This window comes from Cebidichthys violaceus, unplaced genomic scaffold (assembly GCF_023349555.1).
Source record: "Cebidichthys violaceus isolate CVI_PGR_0920_01 unplaced genomic scaffold, fCebVio1.0.p SCAF_31, whole genome shotgun sequence".
Lineage (NCBI taxonomy): Eukaryota > Metazoa > Chordata > Actinopteri > Perciformes > Stichaeidae > Cebidichthys > Cebidichthys violaceus.
In genome coordinates, this window is record NW_027176495.1 from 1351943 (window position 1) to 1375121 (window position 23179).

At 46.1% G+C, this 23179-nt stretch overlaps 1 protein-coding gene across 3 annotated transcripts in view; it reads left to right on the plus strand.

Annotated features, from left to right (window-relative positions):
- Positions 1-1200: 1200 nt before the first annotated feature.
- sash1a (SAM and SH3 domain containing 1a) overlaps positions 1201-23179 on the plus strand; it is a 145452-nt gene continuing 123473 nt past the window's right edge. For all 3 annotated transcript variants that reach the window (XM_068724613.1, XM_068724617.1, XM_068724614.1), the window contains exon 1: positions 1201-2631. In XM_068724613.1, coding sequence (XP_068580714.1) covers positions 2128-2631 — 504 coding nt within the window. In that variant the 5' untranslated portion in view covers positions 1201-2127. The remainder of the gene's footprint in view (positions 2632-23179) is intronic.

The window sequence follows — 23179 nt, forward strand, 5'->3', positions numbered from 1 at the left end:
GAGAGCTGGAACGAGACACTAATGGCTTTGTGTTCAGAGTGAATGTCTCCTCGTCATTCTGTCTTGAATGTCTGCAGATATTCCACCTAATCTGAGACATTAAAGCTGATGTAGTCTAGTGTGTTATTACTGTGCGTTGTTATGAAGGCCACACTGTATGAGACGGAGACGTTTGGTTATAAGTCCGAGCTCCAATGCATCATATCACACACACACACACACACACACACACACACACACACACACACACACACACACACACACACACACACACTCAGTTAAAGCACTTCATACAAAGGACCAGGGACAATAAAGCATTTCTGAGAAATTATGACGATGGCAGCCGACAAGTAAATAACGGGAAATGTCAAGTGACTCCAGTCTGATTTACCTAAGACATGATGAAGGATCTACACGCGCTCACACCTCTCCTTCTGACATTCTCACATCAATTTTGTTTTGCCACGTTTCTGACGTCACTTCTCCAATATGAGGCTGTTTGATATGCTTCCCCACTCCTCCTCCACTCGAGCCCCGTCGCATGTCATAATGGGCCGAGGCAAATCACTTCCAGCCCAGAGCCGAGATGGTGATTGTATCAAACTGACCCCTAACAAGCTGTCGGCTCACATTTGATGAAGCATGCATCAGCACCGGCTGCCTTGGCTTTCCGTTTGGACAGAGTGGACAGGTCTTACTCAAGCAGAGTTCTCTCTCTCTCGGTTTCCCTCCCAGACGGTTTGACTTGTCTCATACTAATAATGTGCAGCTGCAATTTCATACAGACAGTTGGACTCCACTTGCTCTCCAGTGTTCAAAAAGTCAAAAAGAAGTTGCATCAAATGTCTGTTCATACAGATAATGGTTAGATGGATGAGTTACTACCTCCGTTTCTTCTATTACATCAGCTCCAGTGCTGCGAAGTCTGCAGTGCCCCACTAGCCACATAGAGGGAGCTCATGCGTACTGAGAACCCAAGCCGTGGAAATGCTGAATGAGTGAGAGCGTGTGTGTTAGAGAGAGAGAGAGAGAGAGAGAGAGAGAGAGAGAGAGAGAGAGAGAGAGAGAGAGAGAGGAGAGAGAGAGAGAGAGAGAGAGAGAGAGAGAGAGAGAGAGAGAGAGAGAGAGAGAGAGAGAGAGAGAGAGAGAGAGAGAGAGAGAGAGAGAGAGAGAGAGAGAGAGAGGTGCGGAGAACGAAATCACATCGCAGGGGAAGAATAATGTGACACAAACCCGCAGCTCGGGGTTTCGTTTCTACAGGTTTAACGCGCGCTGTCGTCTCGGACCAACTTTGGCCAAGTCGGTGAGACCCGGTGACAAGTTTGTAGAGGGTGGAGGAAAAAAAGGAGTCGCGTCACTATTTTTAAATGGGTACAGTGAGATTTGGAGGGGGCGTGGACGGCAGAGGAGCAGCAGTGAGCGTGTTGGCTCTTGGCTGCGGCTCCAGTGTAGTGATGTGCCGGCTGGAAGAACCGGACTACGCGTAGACGGAGCGATTGGACGCGGAACCTTGCGGTCACCGTCAATCGACGATATCGTCTGCAGCCGACTTTCTGTCATTTCTAAAGCCCGTTTTGACGTCCTTTTGGATTTATTCATTCAACGCGCTCGCGTGTTGCGATACAGAGGACTTTAAGGAAGGAGGATATAAGCTGCGAAAACGGTTTTTGTTTGTTTGAAGACGCAGCAGCTGCCGCGCGTAACGGACACAATCTGGTTGAGAAGCTGCTTTAATTACGATAGTTTGAGACAACTGCTTTCTTATCTGTTTAAGGAAGCCTACGTTTAGGGACTGGCTGCGCATGGTAAGTCACCGAAATGACATTTTGGGATTTGAAAGCTGTTTCCAGTGAGACTAGAGTGATCTTCATGTGTGAATACGGACAGGTGTTCCAGTCAGGCTGAACCTTTCATTCACTTACGGCTCTGTTGTCGTGAGGTTGGGGATCGGACCAAACCTTTGCTGTGGATAATCCACAACATGTTTAATGCCGACATCTCTACTTCCATAATACTTGGAGAGAGCTCGCGCCGTCATTAACAACCGCATAATGCGTTTGAAACGCCGAATGGGAAAGTAAGCATCACTTTTAGTGTCTTCTTCCAGCCGATCTGGCAACATCCAAAATGACAACCAACGGACCTGTCATCGTGTACGAGTGGCTGAAGACCCTCCAGCTGGCCCAGTATGTCGAGGCTTTTGTGGATAATGGATATGACGATCTGGAGGTTTGCAAACAAATCGGAGACCCCGACCTGGATGCCATCGGGGTCTACATCCCTCACCACCGGCAAAGGATCCACGACGCGGTGAGGAGGCTAAAAGATGAAGCCAACGAGACGGCCAGCGGACTCTATTTCACCTTGGAGCCGATGCCACCCGCAGCCGAGATTTATACCAGTCACATGGTCGACCAGTATGAGTCCAAACTGCGGGGATCCAAGTCCTGGACCGAGCCCAACAGTGACCGGATCGGGCGCAACGGTGGCTACATGGGCGCGCAGAGGAACCTGACGCTGGGCAACAGGAGGGAGCTGGTGATTTACCCCAAGCTGAAGCTGAAGATCATGATCAGGGATAAGCTCATCAGAGATGGAATCAACCTCGCCAAGCCGCCCTACTCTAACAAGGTAAGAGGAACCTGGATAGACGCAAGGCCATGATGGTCACATGGCACAAAGGGGACCACAAATTACCGATTGGTATGTATTGTTTAAAGGGTTTACTTTTCTAAACAATAGCCACAAAAAATGTTTAGTGTTGGAGAAAATATAGTTTTATTGACTAAAACCAGATTGAATGATTTGCAGAGGTGGTTGTTTTTGCAACGTGCCAGAGGAGTTTGTATCGCACCAAATGGATGGATGATGCTGTGACCGGCCCAGCATCATCCATCATACTGTGTAAGCCCACCGTCGGTCATATAAGAGCGCAGCTTGTATAAAAGGGCCCATTCCACTCGTGTTCAACATCAAAGTACGGTAAGAAACTGAGCCACAGGTAAAACACCAGTGAGATGCCCGAACACTCTCGGCCCTGCTGCACTGTGCTAAAGTGTGAGTGGTCGCTGTCACGGTGAAGGATGGGAATGAAGTTGCTGCCGATCAATAAGATGAGAACGGAGAGGAGATCCTGAGGAGCTTTCACCGTGCCTGTGATTTCCTGTAGAGGGGGGGGGGGATTTACACTCTGATTATTAATCTACTCTGGCCTCACCTGTCCAGTGACTGGCCTCAGCATTCAGTGTGGGTGGATCAACCAGCCCCACCGGCGCGTCGGCCCTGGCTCTCCGCTGTGATTAATAGAGAATGGGCTGTCGATGGCCGGGGCAGTAAATGAAGAGCGCCCAGCTGGCTGTCGCAGTCCTGGAGCAACACTGAGGGGGCCTCTTGTTTCTACAGGACCGATGGTGACCTTTCTTCAGAAGTCTCTGAATCATATGCCTTACCAGCTGCGAGGGCTCCACTGAATGACTGCTGTTTACACACAGGGAGGCCTTTGATTGGCATGTCTGCAGGCCATTGAGGAGGCAGAGATCGTGGCCTTTTGTAGTTTCTTTGCTGAGGAAATACAGCAACATGCACTTTATTTCTACTACTGCACACTAAACTTTCCATGATAACAATCTAGGATTGGTTTTAACGGTCAGCCGACCGTACTGAAGCAGTCTTAAGTCGGTGTTATTTATGTTTCAGAACTTGCACACTTGATTAGACGGTTTAATAGCCGTCTGATTCGCTTCTTTTCAGTAGTACAAGAACAAGCCTGAGGAATGAAAGTGGAATCAACTGTGAGGCGAAGGGTTCAAACCTCCATATTTCTAAAGTCCTGGTCGTGTCAGTTGGACTGCCTGCGTGAATATGCAAATATTCATGTGGCTGGTGTTTAACGGCTTTTCTGTCTCGCCGGTTCAACTGAAACGAGATCCCGCAGACATGGCGTCCATGTAGTGACACGACTTCATAACTACATCTACCGTATGGATCTACATTATCAATTATTTAGTTTGACCCAAACCGTGATATCAATTACCCCAATCCAGTACTCGCTTGCTTCCAAATTAGCTTTTCAAACTGATACCAGCTTCTGCATGTTTTGTAAGCTCTCCGTCTATATGTTTCTCACACTTTGGCTGACGGGGAATCCCCACAGAGATTTGGGATTTGTGAGGGATTATCTGCAAAACCAGGGCTGAAACAAAGTGTTGGTTCCGGAGGGTTAAACTATCTCTCCCCTTTTTGAAGGCTGTATTTATTTAGAGCCCGAGCTTTGGCATTGAGGTTTTGGAGGAGAATGAGCAGGTCAAGGTCTTTCTCTGTCGCTCTCTCTTGGGCTCTCTTTGTGTGTGTGTGTGTGTGTGTGTGTGTGTGTGTGTGTGTGTGTGTGTGTGTGTGTGTGTGTGTGTGTGTGTGTGTGCGCGCGCGCCTGTAGTTCTGAATTGGCTCCAGCCCAGTGCTTTTCTCCCCCGGAGGAGTGAGAGGAGTGTGAGAGATGGAGCTGTGACCAGCTGATGGAGGTTTGACTAACTGGGCTGCGATTGGTCAGTAGATCCTCTCTCTCTCTCTCTCTCTCTCTCTCTCTCTCTCTCTCTCTCTCTCTCTCTCTCTCTCTCTCTCTCTCTCTCTCTCTCTCAGACCAGAGAGCTCGACTCGGGGGGCAATTACAGGACACAGAAGTCAGTCTCAAGGGACGTTCATTGTGTAGCACAACCAAGATCTCCATCCGCATTTAAACTGTCCTCTGTGCTCTCAATACGCAGGGATTTTGATGGACTCCGGTCTGACAGCCCTCCGTTCATCTTTGTGTCACTGGCTTTGTCTCCATTGTTTGTCATTATGCAAAAAAAAAAAAAAAAATTATAGGCAATGTAAGCAGTAAGAATCAGGAAAAACCTCTCCAGTGTGTGCTAGATTATTATCAAAGAATTCAGTGAAAGCGCTCTTCTGGGTGTAATAAATACCAATGATCCTTATCGAGGCCGCAGAGACCCCTCGTCTGAGAGAGAGCATTATGTCTTGTGATGTAAACAAACACTTGTGCTACGCGCTGCACATTTCTAAATCTTTCATCGGGGAACAATATAGGCAGACAAGACGGTGCTGCCTGCTGTCGAATGCACTGCAGTCGTGGAGTTCACTGTGTATGGAACTTCATCATAAATGTTCGATAGACTGAGAGTAAATATGTTGATCTCTAACGATCAGCTGTTGCCATGCGAACAAAAGAACCCATCCTTTTCTTTTGAAGACCTTGTTTCAGATTTGTGACACTTTAAAGGTTAAACTCTTGCATCTCTCACTGCTTTAATTTCATATTTTTGTTAATTGCAACGGTTGGCATTGGTGGCCCTCGTCTATACGGTGTTCATATCCTTGTAAGATATATGTTTTATACATTTTATCTAACCTATCTAAGTTCTCTATTCAAATCTTTCACCTGGCTGCAAGACAAAGTTTCCTTTGGGGACAATAAGGTTTTGTAATTGTCAGTTATGTGCAGTGAACAAGCACAATAGTTACTCCATTTTTTTGCGTCCAATTCTATTTCTCCCTTTTTGTTTCCTTTTTATCTTTCCGGTGATCTCTGAAGATTCGAATTGTTTTATCTTATCAGAGAAAAAAAAACAAAACCTCTTTTACTTTAAATAATTCTTCTCAGCACTATTATTTGAAGATGCGCGCTCATCCAGAGACTGTTGCTGCAAGCGGCAGACACAATAGCGCCTCATTGTTGGTGCCGTGTTTCAGCAGGAAGCAGCGGCTAAACACTGGGAGATCCTCCATTGTTTGAGCGGAGGCTGATGGAGCCGCGTGTCCTTTCACTACTGCTCTGATTTACATTCCCAATTTCCGTCCATTGAAAGAGGCTGCGGAGGCAAGTGTCCAGCATTGTGCCGATGGGTGGGTGATTAAAAAAAAAAAAAAAAAAAAAAAAAAGGTGGGTGTCGTACAGAGAGAGGAAGGGTAGTAAAGAGATGGCCACATTGTTTTTGCTGTGTGGGTGCTCGGGTAGGAGAGCTACTCTCCCACAGGACGGCTAGATGTCCGAGGCCTTTCTCCGAATCGCGCTGAACAGCTGATCAGATGTGGCGGGTGGGAACCTTGAGGCCTCCGGCTCAACCGGCCTGAAGAATGTAAGAAATGCATGTGGACACCCAGAGGTGCTGTGTCTGTCAGGGGGGGGGGGCAAAGCAGAAGGAAAAGGTGGCTTTTAACTGGCTGTTTTATGAGCCTTCTATCGCAAAAAAAAAAAGGAGGAAGTTCACCAACTTACATGCCAGACACTCACCTCACTTCCTGTTTCAGTCCTTTTATCTTGATTAGTGTCCCGGCACTTTCACCAAGCAGGAAATTAGGTTTTTGTTTCACATGAAGGTCACCTCTTGTTGGCCCGTTGTGGTTCCTGAGGGTGACTGCACAGCTGGAGTGAGAAATAATTCAAACAGTTTAAAAAAAATATAAAAGCAGAGATGCAATTTGATTGAAAACAACTCCCAGATTTCCACTAAAGCTGCAGTGTTATGTATTTATTCCTTTTAGCTTCCCACTGTATAGGCTTGCAATATGTTATTGTAAGCATATCGTGTGCTAAACCAAGAGCTTTTTCATCGCCTCAGTGGAACTTTTCTTGAGCCTCTCATCCAGCCTATGTTTTTTGGCGAGTGTCCTCTCCGTCTCCGTCCCATGCTATAGGGCTGGCGTTCAGCCACGAGGAGGGAGGAAGCCTTTCACAACGGCCTCGGTTTTTTTTCCGAGGGCTTTGCCGAAAGTTCTATTTACTTTAGTCTTTATTAAGGGCTTCTTAAAGGCACAATCAGCCGAGGACTCGTAAAGGGGAAGTCATAAAGAAGTCAAGGAGCAGCCTCTATTGTCATTAGAGGACAGAGAAAGTCAATTTGCATAGTGAGCTGCTGTTGACATTATAGAAAAAGTGGAGCACTAAAAAAGCGATGGATCACTTTCCCATCAGATGGGAAAAAGTCACATACACACATACTCAGTGGCTCTTTATGTAAACAACCCGTGTTTAGGGCCGTCCGGACCCTCCTTTGCTCAGCATAAACTACAAGTACCAGTATTTAGCTCTTTATAGAGCATCTGGGCGCAGTGAGGACTGATGGCTATCATCAATAACCTTTGACCTTCCTGCGTTTGACCTGCGGACTAAAGCACAAAGCATTGATGTTGATCTGAGCAAAGACAAACAAAACAGATTTTGAGCAACGTCAAGCTGTCCTTAACTTACATAATCTATCATCTCAAGTGCTCATGATCACTTTCCCGCCCGTAGGCGATCATGTGTGCAATAATTCACGGGACAATTTGCACGTCTTTGCTCCCGTTGGTCCAAAAACAACAACTGGAAAAGGAGTCAAATCGTAGATGTCCTGAAGCGCTATCACTGCAAAGACATATGCGCTGGATGCTTTTGCTCTTTCTGTAATGCAGTGAGGGAGTTTCTGTCTTGACCACCCATCTCCTGGGATCCCGTGCAGATGTGGGAACGCTGTATTTGCAGCTGGCCTTCTCGTTTGAGCAGGAAGGGGTGAGATGGGATCACTCCTACTGTGCTGTTGCTCACATGATCAACCGGCTCTTTTACTCCCCGGCCGTGTGAACCTGGACCGAAAGATGACATTTCACAGAGCTCAGGCTTTCTCTCCGTCAAACGATAATCTCAACATTTAGACGTTTTGAATTTATGCTCGTGGCAGTAAATGTCACCACCTCCAGCCTGTGGAGATGTATTGTATTTAAATGACATATGTGAGCTACAGTATATGTGTATCGCTTAATAAAGCCATGCAGTCATGGTAACATCTTTCAATAAAGCAGGCAGTACAGCCATTTTGTTTTCCACTGTGGTGCTGGGGAACTGGTCCTGATGACACACACATTCATGACAGATACATTATCAGAGCTATTCCAGTCCAAGGTTTCAGCAGCTCGCAGACAGCCTGTCTACAGGACCACACAGTGCCTGCTTCAGGAATGACTGCAGGCTGCCTGATCAATACTAAAGGATACTTGTTTTCTAATGTCAGTCGTTGCTAAGGCATGTAGTCCGTATGTACTGTTGTCTTCTCAGCGTATTGACTTTGTTCTCGGCCATATGGTGAAAAAAACCCCATCAATAGAAATGATCCATATGAATGTTATTTCTATATACTAAATAGTTCTTGTCTTTTAACTCGAGGCTATCTCGTTATGGGTCAGTGCACAGAAGGCAGACTCCAGTCAGCAGCAGCAGAAGGAGAAACTAGATGTTCGGTTCAGCTCTCGCTCTGGAAAATGCAAAACACAAAAAAAACAACAACCAGCTTGCTTTTATCCCGAAAGCCCGTGTGCCGCAACCTAAACGAATTCTACCATAGCAACGGCGGCCTCTGCTACGGTTACAGCGCATGTTCCCAATAATGACCCTGTAGTCCTCTTTGAGAGGAAAAACCAAAGATGAAGATATCAAGTGCCCCACAAGGATGGAGAGCGACAAGAGAGCAGGCCTGAGCATCTGTCTGTGTCAGGATCCAGATTGCAAACGCACACTTGCAAATCAACACATCCGCACATGTTCCCCCTCTCTCTACGTCTCCGTCCAGCACACGCTCATTACTACGTCGCCGGGTGATTGCTCTGGAGGGGATCGTTACATTTTCCTCGTAAAAAAAGCGCGACCATACGTTACTGCGCGCCGTACAGTCATCTCAGGGATTGTTTTTTTTTTTTTTTTACTGTATCGCCGCAGGTAGTTCACGTGTGACCTGCAGTCCAAGAGGGCTAATTACGTCCGACTCCCACGCATCAACGAGCTGGGAGGTCGCACGCTAAAGCGGCTTTGTTGCAAGTTGCCGTGGAGACGAACGGAAAGACATTTCAAAATCAAAACCAAGTGTTTTGTCCCGTAGCCTCACACTGCCGATGACTTGCATGGCGGACATTGAGGTTGTGATTATCTCATAGTTCTTTCATTCTATCCGTAGAGTTTGAATATAGATCACGCTATTTGGTTCAGCAGCTCATCCACCAATCCCTCTCACATTTGAACAGCTGAAAGCAGCAAATGCTGCACTTTCATTTGATGAACGGCTTGAACTACGAAGTGATTGTCAAGATTGTTTGTATTTAATTAAAATGAACGAATCAGACTAATCATCTAACCACCACAGCGCCAGTCATCTGCTTGCATGCACATGAGAGAACAAATCTAGACGCTAGTGAGCTCCTTTTCACGAGTGTAACTCTTCTAAAAAAAAACGTGACAAAGCACATTCTCGTAATTTTTTTTTCTCAAGCCCTTCTTCCACATTCGGCCCCAAACTGGAGGAATTAATCCTCTTTCCTATGAAGATGCTGTTAAAAATGAATGATGACAGCGGTTCCTGGGGCTCGGACGAGCTCCGTAAATCAGAATGATGAAGGCGGAGAGGTTTTTAGCCGGTTTTTCGCCGGCTTCACCTGCAGCTTGGTGGAGGATTTCTTGAAGCACAGAGCGCTTTTGGAGAGGGGTGAATAACCCCAGCACCTACAACAGAGCTTAATTGTCCTACATGTAGCTACAGTTTGGCTCATGTCAGCTCACATTATCTGGGACTGTGTTTGAGGCATATAATGTACGGGTGTAGAGAGATGAGTGAGGCATGATAGCAGTGAGTGTGAGTGTTGGAGGGACAGACGGGGATAGCGTGTATAATTACCTCGTCTGAAGCTGCTGCCAGCGTGGTGTACGCAACGCAGCGCAACCGACTCTCAACCCCCTCCTCGTCCCTAATTGGTTAATTTCCAAGGCATGAGGGCAGGGCCGCGCTGAAAGCTTTGATCACGGAGACCACACCGGTGTCGATGCGTCCCTACCTGAGTGCTTTTGTAGTGGCTGTGCTCGGCAGGAGATTAAGCCATACTAAACCCGCTGAGTGTCTGTCTGTCGGTCCGTCTGTCTGTCTCTTGCTCTGGCTTCCCTGCGGCTCCGCATACCTGAACGTGAACCCTAATTACCTGGCAGTTACTGCATTCCTCAAACACGCCCACGCAAACTCACCGACTGCGTTGTTGCACATGTTCTTTTACAAAGGCAGCGTCGTTCTGCAGGTATGCTTTTGTCTTTTGTGTGTGGTTTGTGGCGGTTAATGTTGTAAGCATTTACAAACACATTTATGGGTTGCAGCACATTCCAGCAGAAATGTTTCATCTGTGTGGGAAGCGGATTGTTGCGTGTGCGGTTATCTCCCTGCAAGCGAACACAATGGGACATATCTCTCCTGAACTAATTAAGAGTTTGGCACAGTCACATTATGCATTTATTTTTTGTTGTTGAGCTGACCTGACCATGCTCTGTCTGAATGTGCTGCTGCCGGCTAGTCTAGCTCGTCATTAGCGGATCAATCTAGACGTGCTCAGTATGGGCGGCTGGAGTTCATCGCGCTAATTGCTGCTTTTTGACCCCTGTACACGTTAAAGTTAATTGTTCCATTCATTAAACGTTAATCGCTCGCCACGCCGCTTCACGCGGGGACGAATAAGGACTCCGCTGCGACTGCTGAGACGGGTCCCGAAACCGTTTTTTGAATCTGAATCATCATTAAAGCTTTAGCAGGGGGTGGGAGTCCTGTGGCTCATGCAGAGCAGAGTCTGGTCAATGGTGTTATTGTTCGGGTTAACTTTGCGAGACCATTATTCAGTTCACCCATTCTGAGCTTACCAAAAGTACACAGCGAGTAAACTGCTGAGACAATGGATTATACTGAGAAGATAAACGGAGAACTCGTGTAAAACGACTTCTCATTCTGCTGTGTCCACCTCTGCAGGCGTTGAGTCATAAAATAACCAAAGAGGAGCAAATGTAAGAGAATGGACATGCAGACAAACAGAGCACTGTGAGTGAGCTTCCACTCCTGCAGCCTAGTCCTAGTTTGTATCTCGGGTTGCTCATGTAGCCGTCTAAGGTGCACTTTTGGTTCTGCTTCATCTGCTGCCAGTGAACCGGAAAAAAAAACCCCACAATTTTCATAACGGCAAATCTTTAAACCAATGCTCTGCCAAACCAACCCCTGTTTACTTAATCAGCCCTTGAGACTTCTTTCTGAAGGAGCGTCTCTCTGACGAATGTGTCGTCTCTGGTCCCACAGCATGTACATGAAGGGGTCCGAGGATCGTAGATAATTCTAACCTCAGTTTTAGTTTTCGGGCTCTTGACCGGAGTTGAATGTGTAAACAAAGTCATCAGAAAGCTTCTCTTCATTGCAGCTGGCCTGGTGTGACTTTTGCTGAAAGGCACTAGTTCATGTAACCAGTCAAGTGACAGATTTCTAACGCTCAGCTTTGTTTAAAGAGGATTAGGCTAAGTCCATATTTATTTCGACATGGGGCATATTACAACGATAGAAGCTTATTGTGAGCGTTTCAAATACTCTAGTCTATATAATGGAATAATTATTGACTAACAGGAAAAGGAGCTCAAACGCAGGACTTTCTAGGACAGCTGTGCACACTATGGCTTGTCCATTTGAATATTTTCTATTGTCCCTTAAGCCAAAGTTCCCTGCATAGCAACAGCAGACTGATAATCTGCACCTATCGTGCGGCGGTCACGGCCTTTGGTTGCAGAGGAAGTGCAGTAAATCCGCTAAATCACCTCTTCACTGTGAATCCACGCAGCACAGAGCTGACGTCACACGCAAAAGACAAACAATGAGCTGGCCGACTGACAGCTCGCCGTCCAAGCCCGAGCGGGAGGAGGGGTCACGCATCGGGAATTTTCTCCGCTCCGCCAAACATCCTCACCCAGTTTCACCTCGCTCTCACTTACTTACAGGCAGGGGAGACAAACTGGAATACAAATAGACAGACTGGCTGACCTGTCAAGCCGACAGAGGGAGGGAGATAAAGACTAAGCAGACAAGCAGAGCAGCTTTAGACAGAAAAACTAACGGAAGAAGTTAAATATGCATCTTGGAGTAATTCAGAATTGTCTCCTATTTGAGTCTTTTTAAAGGAAGCACTAGCACTATCACACCCTGACGTTCTCATAATATATAATCTGCATGTACGAGGTTGTTTGCAGCCTTGAGCGTGAGGCAGTTCCTCCCATCGCGTACGTTCCACAGCAGTTAAAAGCAGAATAATTAATGTAAGAAGCATTAGATTATGAGTCAGTTCATAAAACATGTAAGGATGATTGTTGAGGTTTAAAGATGTAGTGACGGAGTGAAGTTCTTGCCGATGGTGCGCGTAAACTGTAGCGTGGAAACGGAGCTCCTTGCAGGAATTTGTCTCATCAAAAAAAGATTTAAAGGAGGGAAAATGCAACATACTGTAGGATTATTTTCACTTCATGTTCGGCTTTTATTCTTCTCATTTTCATATTCTATTCATATGGCAATAAGTGTGACCACTGAGGAAGTGTATTCCATGGGCAGCAGCATGGGAACGCTTTGCATGGAGCGCCTCTCAGGACGACTGTATTGTAATAGGAGTCTTTATTATGGTCACTTAGCCTTCCCTGGACTGGACCAAATAGCCCCCCCCCCCCCCCCCCTCGTATGAGATTACACTGTCAGTCCAGAACAATGGGCTGCAGGGTTGAGCTTCTTCTCCCAGCAGCCCCTGCAGCTCTGATCCCCGACCACTCCATTTATGGAATAGTTGAATGCCAATACGCCCCCCCCCCCCCCCCCCCCCCCACGTCTCTCTACCGGCACCCTACCCACCCCTACGGCTAGCGGTGCCCCCCCCCCCTCCCCCCCCCGTATCACCCAGACTTGGTCAAAGCCAAATTCCTTAAACTGCAGGAGATGAACCTGAATTATGAACCAGCTGGCAACTTTTCCTCCTCAGGATGCCACAAGTGGAACAAGTATGGCTGAAGCGGAGAAATAGATTATCTCACTAATACTTCCCCGAAGACGACAAAAGGTCTTTACGGACACCAGCGGCCGTCGGACTCGGGCCTCTTTGGGAAGTAGACGACAATGCGGCAGTGGAAGTTGAGGGCGGCGATTATGTGTGGAGACGGTCTTCATTGTCATGCAGGAATCCCACAGCCGGGTTTACAGCAATTGTCATGTAAAGTGGCCATTCATAATTTACAATCTGCTTGGAATGGAGGTTCTGGTTTGGGCTTTGTGTGAACATGATACCGTAGAGACGAGGAACGGAAGACATGTCCGTAAATATGTTGTTACCGTGATGCTCAGCTTCTTTTTCTCTCCTTCTTTAAGTACATGCCTGAACAATTTTCCCATCAGCTGCATATTTCTGTAGAACAAAAGGAGCAGATAAATGTAGGGCATCCTGTTTCTTAAATATGTTTGTCTAGAAATAAAAGCCCCTCACCGTTTGTGTGATCACTACCCGGCAAAAATCACAACAGAGATTGCGCACAAAGCTCAAGTGCTCTTATTGTTGATTAGCACGGAGGCTTCTCCTGTAATCCTAATCAGTGTATTGATGATGAACCCTCTTCACTTGAGGAGAGGCTGAGGAGGCTTTTGTTATGAAACGGCATTATGTGCTCAGAGACTCGGAGGAGTCTGTGATGCTGTTTACACAATCTGAAGGAACAGATTCAGAGAAGTTCCCATACTGCCTCACTCTCTCTAGCCGTAGTAGTGGTGGTAGCTTGTGAGGTGTGTGCCTTGATGCTCAAACTCAATTTAAAGTTCTATCAAGACTGGGTTTTAAGGTGCTGCTCTTGTTAAGACACTGAAGCTACTGCTGCTCAACACAGCTTTGATGGGGAAGCTAAGATGAAAAAGTAAATATAGCAGCAACATTTGTAATATTAATAATACTAGAGGACCATGTGTGCCGTTGTAAGCCCAGCGCTACACGCCCGCTCTCAACGAGCTTTTAGACTGATTGGAGAGCCGTGCGACATGAAGTCCTGTAGAGACACATTGCTATGGAGCCATGCGCACACTTTTAGATTCTCTCAAGTCAATGGCACGACTGGAGCGGGCACATAAATATGTCCCGCGTGCTTTAAGATGAGATGGAAGAGGAAATCTGCGCACGCATTTTAGTACACACAACGCATAAACTCTCCCAGAATGCTAGTTTTCTGACGCTTATGGTCCCTTGAAATCAATTTTGAAGAAATATACGGAGAATTCTCCAGTGTGGTGATTCACAGCGAGGCGTACAGCGGTCCAATCTCAATTACTGACCTCATAGTATCCGGTAACACCTAGATCACCTCAACGTTTTTCTAGCTTCATGTTTTAGAATTCATTTTAAAATTGTCTTAATTCCTTACAAGGCTTTACATTACAAACTAATTGACCGGTTCTTGTTTTTTAAACAATGTTTTAGAACTCAATTATAGACAAAAAATTACTTTTTCTGCAATGCACCAACTTCTGTTTTTCCAAACATCCCACTGTTTCCGATTTCAGAAATGTCAAACGCTTTACTTCCTGTCAACCAGAAGATATAAAAACCCAGCCAAACTTTTTAAATCTTTAAATAAATGGGAACAAATGAACAAATACCCCCCAAAAAAAATATTTCCTTCATGAATATTTTGCCGCTCTTCCCCTCAGAGGAAGCGGCGTCTTTTTGTTCTAGCGGCATTATAATGTCCGTCTCATGCCTGCTTGTTCAACAGGCCTTTACACTAGATGCACATCGCTGCCACTGCTGTGTGAGAAAGCAGACGTGCATCTCGGTACCAGTTAGCTTCCCAACAGGCCGCGGGGGTCTCTAAATTCATCTTATGTAAGCTACTCAATATCTACCAGGCTCAGGGGCTGTCAGGAAGAGTCTGCTGAGACGAGTGTGGCACACCGTGCGGTTTCTCTCCGGGAGTTTGCAGACTGAATTGGGAGATGATTACATAATGAGATGACATACTCCGTCTCTGCCAGCTCCTTAAGTGGTGAAAAAAAGTCTTTTCAACAGAGGAAAGAAATATGTATTTGGGGAAGTTTGCCTGACTAATACGTAGCACATTTAATAAATGAACCGTGCTTCGCTGTGTTGTCCACTGTCTTCCGTTTCCCCCCTCAGTGTTGAAATACTGATCATGTGCAGCATCTCAACCTCTCCTTGCCTCTGGAGTCCAATGGCTGATTTAAAGGCCATGTGGGCTCTTGCCAAGGACGCTTTCTATCGACTCAGCACTTTGGCCCCCCCCCCCCCCCCCCCCCTGGAGATGGAAACAGCCCTGGGATGTAAAACACAGGCAGAAGTGTGTCATGGCTTTTTACATTTTTTTTTCAATAAGGCCCTGAGCTGAAGCGGCGTGTGTGTGTGTGTGTGTGTGTGTGTGTGTGTGTGTGTGTGTGTGTGTGTGTGTGCGTGTGTGCGTGTGCGTGTGCTCACAGTTTGATATCTGCCATCCCAGAATCCTCACTCCTCCAGCATGACTGCTACTTTAACACGTTAACGCTGCATCTCCACTTAGCCTAGAGTGTAAACAAGTACAATATTTTGATGCTGTTAAGCCTTCGCATATTTGGACGTTCCCCAGTGACAACTTCTCCTCCTGTTGGTATTCTCCTCTCGCTGAAAGGCAGCATGAAGCCTGCTTATTTATGTTGACAGTCCCCACAGCCCCGGGTAAAGCCCCCCCCCCCCCACTGAACCCCATTCACAACCAGCTCATTATGGGATGTCAAGTCTGGCATCTTTACTCTTTTGCAAGCCGTGCAAGTGTGTGTGTGTTTTTTTGGACTATGATAGGTTACCAAGGCAACATGCAGGAGCGCCGCTGAGCGTGTTCGGTGGCGCGCTCCCCTGTGATCCCGTGTACAATAAGCTGACTGCAGTAATGGTAACGACTGAGATCAGTCCTGCTGCTCTGTCAGGGCTCTCTGGGTGCCACTCATTGACAGGCAGTAGGTGACTTACACCCAGTGCTGCAGTTCCCCCCGACTGCTTCATTTGCTTCCCATCTTGCATGTCACACGAGCGATTGGGCGTGTGGAAGCACAGTGTGTTGTATAAGCATCAAACGGCCTTCTGCTAAATACCGAGCCCTTGGAGGAATGCGTTGCCGATGAGGACCCGTGGTCATTCAATCCTGAAGGGTTTGACTCCAGGCATGTCCTGTAGGAATATCCCATCTCAGCCAATCCTGGCACGCCCGCGGGCCCTCAGCTGCTAATGCGCTCCTAACTGCGTGTCACGTATCTTCCCACTGAAGGTCAGAGGTCGAGTAGAAGCATTCATCTGGTCTCCGCCGAGGCGGAAGAGGCCCCGGCGAAAAAGGGGATGTGTGGCTTATGCCGGGGTCGACGAGAGCCGCTCGGGGGGGCCTCGAGCATGCCAAGTCCCCGCTTCCACACATTTCCATTCCTGTTTGTTTGGTTCTCCTCGTCCTGCTTTGTCTGTTCAGTGCAGTTGGGAGATCGCTGTGGAGGTGTGATTCACGATGCGTAGGAGGGTTGGGCGCTCACGCCAGCGGAAGCACAAACTTCAAGTCACGCACGCACTGCAAACTTATTTTTATTTAATTTTGGAACCCTAGATCAACAGTACAAGATAAATATTTTAGGCACTTTTGTTGTTGTCTAGATCCTGCTTCAGTTCTCATGAATGCTTTGTTCTTTGATGTTTTTTCCAATGACGTTTGTATTCAATGCTGAAATAGAAGCAACTTACTAATCTTGACTATTCCTAACCACATAAAGGTTTCCATGTACTTAAATGATTCACACGCCTCCTTGTCTCCTTGAGTCAGGGCTGTTACACCAGTGCATCACACTCCGATGGCCTCATTATCGTGGGTGGTAAGTCTGATATGACCCCCTCCTCTTTCTCCTCTGTAAATAAGAACAACATTCATAGACATGTGAGCTTGAGCTGTCCAATGACAGAAACCATGTGCTACACACACACACACACACACACACACACACACACACACACACACACTACAGAAGAGTTTAACACAATGATCGTTTTAAACCCAATCAAATGGCTTCATAAGATTACTGAGCAGTGTTTAACACCCCGGATTGTTCTGGAATTACCAATTTATGCAGTCTAGTCTCATCTCCAGAGAGGAGTGGAGGCGTAATTCACTATCAATTACACAAGTGTTTGTTTGAGTATTTACTTCTTCTGTTCATTTACTTTGAAAGAGTTTCCTCCTCGTTATAATGTCAGTACAGCTAAGAAGGAACAGAGAGAGCTAAGCTTATTTGTGTATCTCCATTTTCTGGCAAAGTAGCTTCATATTGTGTGTGTGTGTGTGTGTGTGTGTGTGTGTGTGTGTGTGTGTGTGTGTGTGTGTGTGTGTGTGTGTGTGTCTGCTCCGTCTCTGTCTGCTCTCTCACTCCCCTCTCAGAGGGAAAGTCGCTGACAGAGGCTCTTTGTTAACCGGGGGGGGAGAGAGAGAGAGAGAGAGAGAGAGAGAGAGAGAGAGAGAGAGAGAGAGAGAGAGAGAGAGAGAGAGAGAGAGAGAGATAGAGATATGAGACTAGGTCATACAGGCAGATTAGTGCTCATTGAAATCCTATAGGAAGGGTCATTTACATAGTGCTGCCTAAATCCACTTGTGACCTCATTCGTGAACCCATTCACAATCCGGACACCCTCCACCTCGTCTGACGCTGTTTAGTAAACACATGGTGGAGCATGCGTGTCATGTGCTTTCGCTGTGGGAGTCTGGCCCTGCAGTGTAACGGGCAGATCTGTGTGTCAAGTGGCCATTTTTTTTTTTTTTTTTTTTTCTCCAGCTGACAGTCTACTGGGATGTTTGTTTTTTAAAGGAGCTCTGGCTGACCCCGGCACATTTTTTTGTATGAATGCTCAGTTTGTTTCCTATTCATCAGACTGCTGAGGCCGGCAGCAGGAGTTTGTCTGGTAACTTACTTTCCTTAAATGAGGATGAGGATGAGGATGAGAATGTGACGAACGCCACTGTGAAGAGAAAGATCCTACGTCTATACAAAACAAAGAGCGTCCTGCTGGTCCTTTCTCTCTCGCTCTCCTTTTCTGGCAAATTCAGCTCGGTAGGAAACAAAAGCACCTTAACATGTTGCTGGATTAGATTACTGTAACACTGGCAAACTGTATAGAAACCAATGTGATTAATCCACACTGCCTGCATTTACATGCATGTAACATTACAGCCATAACTAGATTATATTGTTGCATGAGAGACAGACTAAGCTCCTTAGCTGTAGCTCCAAAATAGTTAACAAGACAAAAAGAGGCTGTATTTCCATTTCTGCCCTAAAGTCCACAGTATTCTATACTAGAAATTGGAATCAACCCACCCTTTATTGACTCATTCCCAAATTGTCACTAAAAAAAGTATTTTGTAATAAGAATAAACTAAGCAATCACAGGAAAAACCAGTAATTTCCAGAGTTGGGAGAGACGTAACACTCTTAAGGCTGAACGGTGTCCCATCAGGAGCGAACGAGGAAAGGATGAAGTGAAAACCACGATTCTAAAGAGCCTCAGCTTTACCATGGCAACTATTGTCATTGAAGAGGTTGCAGATGTGTCTTTCACGCGACACTTTATCAGAAGTCTTTGTCTGTTGCCAAATATTGGCCTTCAGCGTGCGTTCATTGTCTAGACTGTTTGGCGTGTTGTGTGCATGTACAAGTGTTAATTGTACGTTATTTTGTGTTTCCTCCTTAAAAGGATGAGTGAGGTCCTTGATAGGCAGACGCTGTCTGTAGAAATAAAGCTCCAGATCGACTGGCTGGTTGGGACTGATGCACACAAAACAGACAGAGAGAGAAAGCAAGGCAGCAGAAGCAAGCTCACATGTTTTCTATTTGTTTTCCCTTGATTGCCTTCTGTTTCCCAAATTGAGCATCCATCGGCCTCACTCGTCCTTGTGAATCACACTGAATCGTGCTAAAATGAACAGACTTGCGGAAACTGCGACAATAATGGGTTTAAATCTGCGGTTTGTCGGATTTGTGTTATGGGGGCCAAAGCTTCATTCGGCGGCTGCTGCTTTGCCTTGTTTCAGCACCGTCTCCCTCCGGCTTCCTCACCTTCTGATACTTAATGACAACCGTAATCTGCTTGGATTGAGAGGAGTCTCTCCCCCACAGCTCCAGGTCACCGTGAACACGACCACACTGCGCCGCATGTCCCCATCGCACCGTGACAGCTTTTCTCTGTTTGGTATCCGTCACAGTAGAATGTTCTCTAGGAGCAGTGCCTCTCTAGTGTCTGGTCTAATTTTGCTTGTGCCGTGATGAATTGGAAATGGTATTAGTGCTTGTGGAGGCAGCGTTCCCCTGCTTGCTAAACAGTCGGGCGCGGCGTCGCTTGCAGAATTACGGCTACGGTTCTCATTGTGTAGAGTTGCACATCTCGGTATTGATTTACTATAGCATGCATGCATTTGCATTAATGCAAATGCATGCATGCACACAGTGTCCGTGCAGGAGGAGGTGACATAGAGGTGTCTAACACTCCCAGAGATCGAGACTGTCTGTCTGTCTCTCTCTGTGTCTGTCTGTCTGTCTGTCTCTCTCTCTCTCTGTGTCTGTCTGTCTCTCTCTCTCTCTCTCTCTCTCTCTGTGTCTGTCTGTCTGTCTCTCTCTCTCTCTCTCTCTCTCTCTCTCTCTCTCTCTGTGTCTGTCTGTCTCTCTCTCTCTCTGTGTCTGTCTGTCTCTCTCTCTCTGTCTCTCTCTCTCTCTGTCTGTCTCTCTCTCTCTCTCTCTCTCTCTCTCTCTCTCTCTCTCTCTCTCTCTCTCTCTCTCTGTCTCTCTCTGTGTGTGTCTGTCTGTCTCTCTCTCTCTCTGTGTCTGTCTGTCTCTCTCTCTCTGTCTCTCTCTCTCTCTGTCTGTCTCTCTCTCTCTCTCTCTCTCTCTCTCTCTCTCTCTCTCTCTCTGTGTGTGTCTGTCTGTCTGTCTCTCTCTCTCTCTCTCTCTCTCTCTCTCTCTCTCTCTCTCTCTCTCTGTGTCTGTCTGTCTCTCTCTCTCTCTGTGTCTCTCTCTGTCTCTCTCTCCCTCTCTGTCTGTCTGTCAAAGGAGAGGATGGGAGCGGATTGGCACTGGCCAGCCATAAATTGTTTTTAGGTATTTATTATTTGGATATATTTTTCAGAAAGTAAATCTCCACTCCATGAAACCTTCAACGCATTATTATTTCTGGCAATAGGGTGAGGAAATGTGGGCCGAAACTATGCGATCCCACGAACAGCTGATTTTACAGCAAGCTGATGAGTGTTTCATGAGTGATTCATGTCATAAATCTGACCTGTTTTCAGTTTATTTCTCCCGACAAAGGCTTCTCTCTCAAATACACAAAGCACCACTATCCGCTCCTCATATGTATCGGCTGATTAATAGTCTATCAGCTTGTTCCTGCTCCAAACCATCATTATTGAAATCGGCAATAAAAAGCCACCGTGGTGAATGAGTTAAAATGAATGAATTCCTTTGATTTTGTATATGCCGTTAAACTAAACCTAAGATATTTTGAATACGGCCGATCCGTGTTGATCTTATCCAACCTGTTTCTACTCCCATGTGCACGTGTGTGTTTGTGTATGTCTTCCTCTGGACGGTAATTGGTGTAACACTGCCGCACGGACTCATTTACAGTTGTAGCTGTTAGCCTGTCTCTATTCATCAGGGCTGCTGAGAGCAGCACTAACCCAGGGTCACCTGTTTTGCATGAATGCCCCTTCAATGGTCTTGCTTTAATAATGCCGTCATAATTCTTCACTTTGAACAATGCATGGTGTGGAGCTACATTTCTAACTTCGCAGAGACCGAGGACTGAAAAGCATTGCCGGCAACACGCAGCAGTTTTCGGTGAATATCGAGCCCATGGAAGAGCAGCAGCTTGCCCTCTAATTGCTAAAAATAGGGTCGGAGTATAATGGTTAAGAACTAGTATGCTGTTACCTTTTTATTAAGTACTGTTTCAGTCTTACAAACTGCAAACCTATTGTGCATTTTACTTCTGCTGTTGCTTCTTCTCAATATTCAGGCGGCTCCTGCGTATCCTTAAAAGGAATAGCAAAGGGGGTTTTAATCACTGGTAATTGAAAACCCTGCTGGGATTAAATGAGTCACAATGTGACAACAGAGCTGTGCAAACCGCCCTGCAGAACTGCAGCTCTGCGTCTGCTTCCTGTCTGCTCCCCTTCTCCCCTCCTGATCGCAAAACAAACTGGAAGTTCCTCATCCTGAAGTCATATGACGGCGTCTCTGCATTTCTTCATTCACATCATTGGTGACATGATGCAGATCAAGCTGCACCAAGAGACCAATGCATCAAAACAGCTATTTAATAAATGCATGTTGAATTTGATTTAAATTCAGTCTATTGCCTTTGCTGAAGGTGAATCACTTAATTTGCATAGTATGAAATAATAATGGACACTTAGGCTTCTTTGTTATGTAAAGCGTATAACTTCCATTCTACTTTAAACGTTTTTTTAGGTTTTGATCAAACACTATATTGACAATATCCACAGAGGGCTCAGTGACATGCTAATCCAGGAATGATTATTGTTTGAATTATTAGCAGACGTATATATCTCTCACATTCATTTTTTTTTTCACACTGATTCTGCGTCTGCGTTTACGTTTGACAACGACCTTTTCGTTTCTCCAGGTCATGAGCCTGTGGTTTTGTAGAGGTTGTTATATTCAGGTCACTCAAAGGCCATGACGTGCTAAAATGATTTTCCATATCCAATAATTAAGCATCGACTGGGATGGGTCAGCTCAAGGACACGGTGTTGGTTTCTGGGTCGTGCGACTAGTTGGACCATGTGTTGCTTCTGCTCCATTGGACCATTGGGGCCTCTACTTTGAAGGCCTTTGTGATTTACTCATTAATAGATGACTAGTAGTTCCTGTACACTCCAGATCATCGTGGGTAAAGCGACCATCTGCCAGCGTTGCCTTATTATCACAGAGGGAGGAGAAGTTGGTTAATAGAGATGAGTCCAGTCAAGCAAAGGAGCCCTTTAGCTTTCTTGGGCTTGGTCGTTCAGCGACTGTGTGTTTGCACATATTTGGCCATTAGCTTGACAGAGTTGCGTCGCTGGGCCAGCGGAGGTGATTCTCCGTCGTGGAGCTCGTCAGTCATACGCAGTGAATAGCCCTCTTTGTGAGGCGAGGCGCTGCTACGGGCCGATTCCAGAAAACATCAGATCAGAGCTGACGTTCCACTGCCTTGCCAGACGAGTTGGCAGATGGTAAATAACCACAACTATTGGTCTCACACAGAGGTTTTAATAGGGTAGTTATGGTAAATATGCTGTAATTATGGATAACGACGGTTTCAGTGTAGATGAAGGGTGTTGTGTGGAGAAGCTAAAATCCTTCAGTGCTCAGGGTGACTGAAAGCAACATTGTTATTGAGTTAACTAAGACCCAGTGTTGTAGTCTTGTAGCCGTTTTGCAAGTCCACAATAATTGGGCAAAATTGAATCAATTCCCAAAAGAACCGTAACTAAAGTCTGAGGATATTTTGTGACTTAACCATGAAACCGCCACAGGAGAATTTGCATAAGTCATGAAATTGATTCTCTATGTCCTTGCTTCGTTGTGAGTCACTGTTTAATCTTTGGTCACGGTGTGGGGTTCAAAGAGACTTGTACATTTCACGTGGAACATTTTGACAACGACGTCTTCGACTTATCGCATTTCAAACTCGCCGGTTTCATGCGTTGAGGGCAGAAGAAGCCGCGTCCTGCTGATCAGAGAAACGTTGCTGCTGGTCCAGACGCATTCCTTGGCCTTTCCACACTGATCATTAGAAGCGGTGTGGGAAATACGAAGCGCACAGCGTCTGATGGAAGAACGCTCTCCGGTTTTAAGTAATTTCTGAAAGCGCAAAGCCCTCGAGTCAGATGGTCTGTAAGAATATATGTTATGTTGGATAACATAATACTTTTTGTATTCTGATGCTGCGCACGTATAGATGTTGTCGATGTGTTCAATTTAAGTTGCTGCGGAAACTTTCATCTGTGTAATCACTACGCAAGCGTCCCCGATTGGTTAAGTGACTGAGTTCTTTACTTTTGGATATCATTGTGTTCATTGTGTTCATAAGTGCTGGGCAATTTAATACAAAATTAGATTTTGCACGAAACGTAAAAAGCTGTCAAATAAAACACGATTTGTTTAAAAGGACTGGTAGATTTAGATGGAATTATGAGCTCATTTGCATAATGTTTCAGACCCATTATTCTTTTTCATTTCATTCTGTCCCATTCGGGGTGGTAGGTGTTGTCTGCGTG